This window comes from Octopus bimaculoides, chromosome 4, assembly GCF_001194135.2.
Source record: "Octopus bimaculoides isolate UCB-OBI-ISO-001 chromosome 4, ASM119413v2, whole genome shotgun sequence".
Taxonomy (NCBI): domain Eukaryota; kingdom Metazoa; phylum Mollusca; class Cephalopoda; order Octopoda; family Octopodidae; genus Octopus; species Octopus bimaculoides.
Genome location: NC_068984.1, coordinates 9,858,513 through 9,861,012, shown reverse-complemented (window position 1 = coordinate 9,861,012; position 2,500 = coordinate 9,858,513). Strand labels below are relative to the sequence as shown.

Sequence of the window (2,500 nt, the reverse complement as noted above, 5' to 3'; positions counted from 1 at the left end):
TTACAGGAATGTAAACAAACCAACACCAGTCACCAAGTGGTGGTGGGGGCAGATATAAACACGAAGACAAACACATATACAAGAGGCTTCTTTCAGTTTCCTTCAACGAAATCTACTCACATGGCTACAGTAGAAGACATTTGCCCAAGGTGCCATGCAGTGGGACACAGGGCCAGACATGCATGGCTGCAATCTCATTTTAGTTGCTGGGTCTTCACAATCACCGTGTATCTCCAAAGGTCCTGGTCTCCTGTCATTACTTCTGTGAGGTTTAATGTTTGAAGGTCATGCTTCACCACCTCATCCCATGTCTTCCTGGGTCTACCTCTTCCACAGATTTCTTCCACAGTTAGTGTGTGGCACTGTCCTCATCCATACACAACACATGACCATACCAGTGCAGTTGCCTCTCTTGCACACCATATCTGATGCTTCTTATGTCCAACTTTTCTCTCAGGGCACTTACACTCTGTCATGTATGCATGCTGACATACACATCCAGCGGATCATGCTAGCTTCATTTCTTTCAAACCTCCACATGTCCTCAGCATACATGGCCCATGTTTCACTGCCGTGTAGCATGGCAGTTTGCACACATGCATCATACAGTCTCCCTTTCACCCTGAGCTAACCTATGAAGGAAACACTGCAAGTGAGAAATACCAGCCACTTACTCTGTCTGACAGATACCTCCACTCCACAATCATCATATCATTTGAAACAATATTCCACTTTTATAGTAACAGAAATACAAAGAATCTTCACTTACCCGCAACAATATCACTTTCGATGGATGTTTCAGTAAATTGGAATTGGTAACTGTCATATCTCGAGGTGGATCTTGAAGAAAAACGCAGAAAAAATACTTTAAGAATTTTTTATTAAGTAGCTATATATTAAAAATAATCGTTTCTACTATAAGGCTACTGCCAGAAATTTAGAGAAAGGGTTAGTCAATTAAACTATATAAGCTCCCAGTATTTGACTGATTCTCATTTTATCAACCCTAGAAAAATGAACAAAGTCGACCACCACAGAATTTGAACTCAGAACACTAGCATCACTACCAACTTATTTTCTTCCCAATAACTCTCACCCACCCTTATATAATGCGGGGTAGCCATGTATATATATATCAGGACACCTCTGCTTGTCCTTGGCATAACGTCAGTGCTCCCACTCGCAAATATTTCCTCAAGTGAGTTGAAGGGGCTGTTCCACTATTTTTGTTCTTCCCTGTCTTGGAAGTTGCATGGCAATCGCATTAGTGCTGGTGGCATGGGAGCTAGTCAGGCAGCACTGGCATTGGCCACAATCAAATGGTGCTTTTTACATGCCACCAGCATATATAAATAGATTATAAACACTTTCTACATACCTTTTTGCATGTCCTTTTCATGTATGATTTTACCACCACGTTTGCTGGTTTTCTCCACAAACAAGGCCGTACTCATACCTTGTTCTTGTTTACCTAAGCCTTGCCCTTCTTTATAACCATATTTAGCCATAATCTTCGAAGCAATGGAACCACTACAATCAATGAAATACAACAAAGAGGAACAAAGTTGAAAGGTTATGCATGAAAATATATTCTGTAGTATGGCATACAATTATTATTATTATTATTATTATTATTATTATTATCATTCATCATCATCATCATCATCATCATCGTTTAACGTCCGCTTTCCATGCTAGCATGGGTTGGACGATTTGACTGAGGACTGGTGAAACTGGATGGCAACACCAGGCTCCAATCCAATTTGGCAGAGTTTCTACAGCTGGATGCCCTTCCTAACGCCAACCACTCAGAGAGTGTAGTGGGTGCTTTTACGTGTCACCCGCACATTATTATTATTATTATTATTATTCAGGTCACTTCCTGGAACTGAACTCAGAATCTTGGGGTTAGTAGCCTGTGCTCTTAACCATACGCCATATGCCAGTACCAAAGCAACCTAGTATTCTACATGCTATTATTTTATATATGGGCCTGACGGAGACAAAGTGGCTGAGTTCCTTTCGAGCGTTGGGCCTCATGGAGGGCTTCACAGAGGCAATGACTGAGACCTTTGGTATTATGCTGTGCTTGAGAAGACTCGTCAAGCCAAGCAAAATTGCAGTCATGGCAGATACCAGTGTCATGCAAATGGCACCCATGTCGGTGGCACGTAAAAGCACCCATTATACTCTCGGAGTGGTTGGTATTAGGAAGGGCATTCAGCTGTAGAAAACCATGCCAAATCAGACTGGAGTCTGGTGCAGCATGCCAGCCCTGGTCAAACTGTCCAATCCGAAAGTGTAGTGGGTGCTTTTACGTGCCACCAGCATGAGGGCCAGTCAGGTGGTACTGGCAACAACCACGCTTGAATGTGCCAGTAAGGCTACACTGGCAACAATCATGCTCAAATAGTGCTTTTTATGTGCCACTGGCACGGGAGCCATTCAGTGGCCCTGGCAATAATCACGCTCAGATGGTGCTTTTAACGTTCCACTGGCA

General features: G+C 42.8%; 1 protein-coding gene across 1 annotated transcript in view; it reads right to left on the bottom strand.

Annotated features, from left to right (window-relative positions):
• Nucleotides 1-2,500, bottom strand: part of LOC106875044 (splicing factor 45) — a 20,695-nt gene that overhangs the window by 6,561 nt on the left and 11,634 nt on the right. Inside the window, exons 9-10 of the mRNA XM_014923004.2 lie at nt 1,379-1,530; nt 770-840 (exon numbers count right to left, since the gene is read on the bottom strand). Of these exons, the coding sequence (XP_014778490.1) occupies nt 770-840; nt 1,379-1,530 (223 nt within the window). The remainder of the gene's footprint in view (nt 1-769; nt 841-1,378; nt 1,531-2,500) is intronic.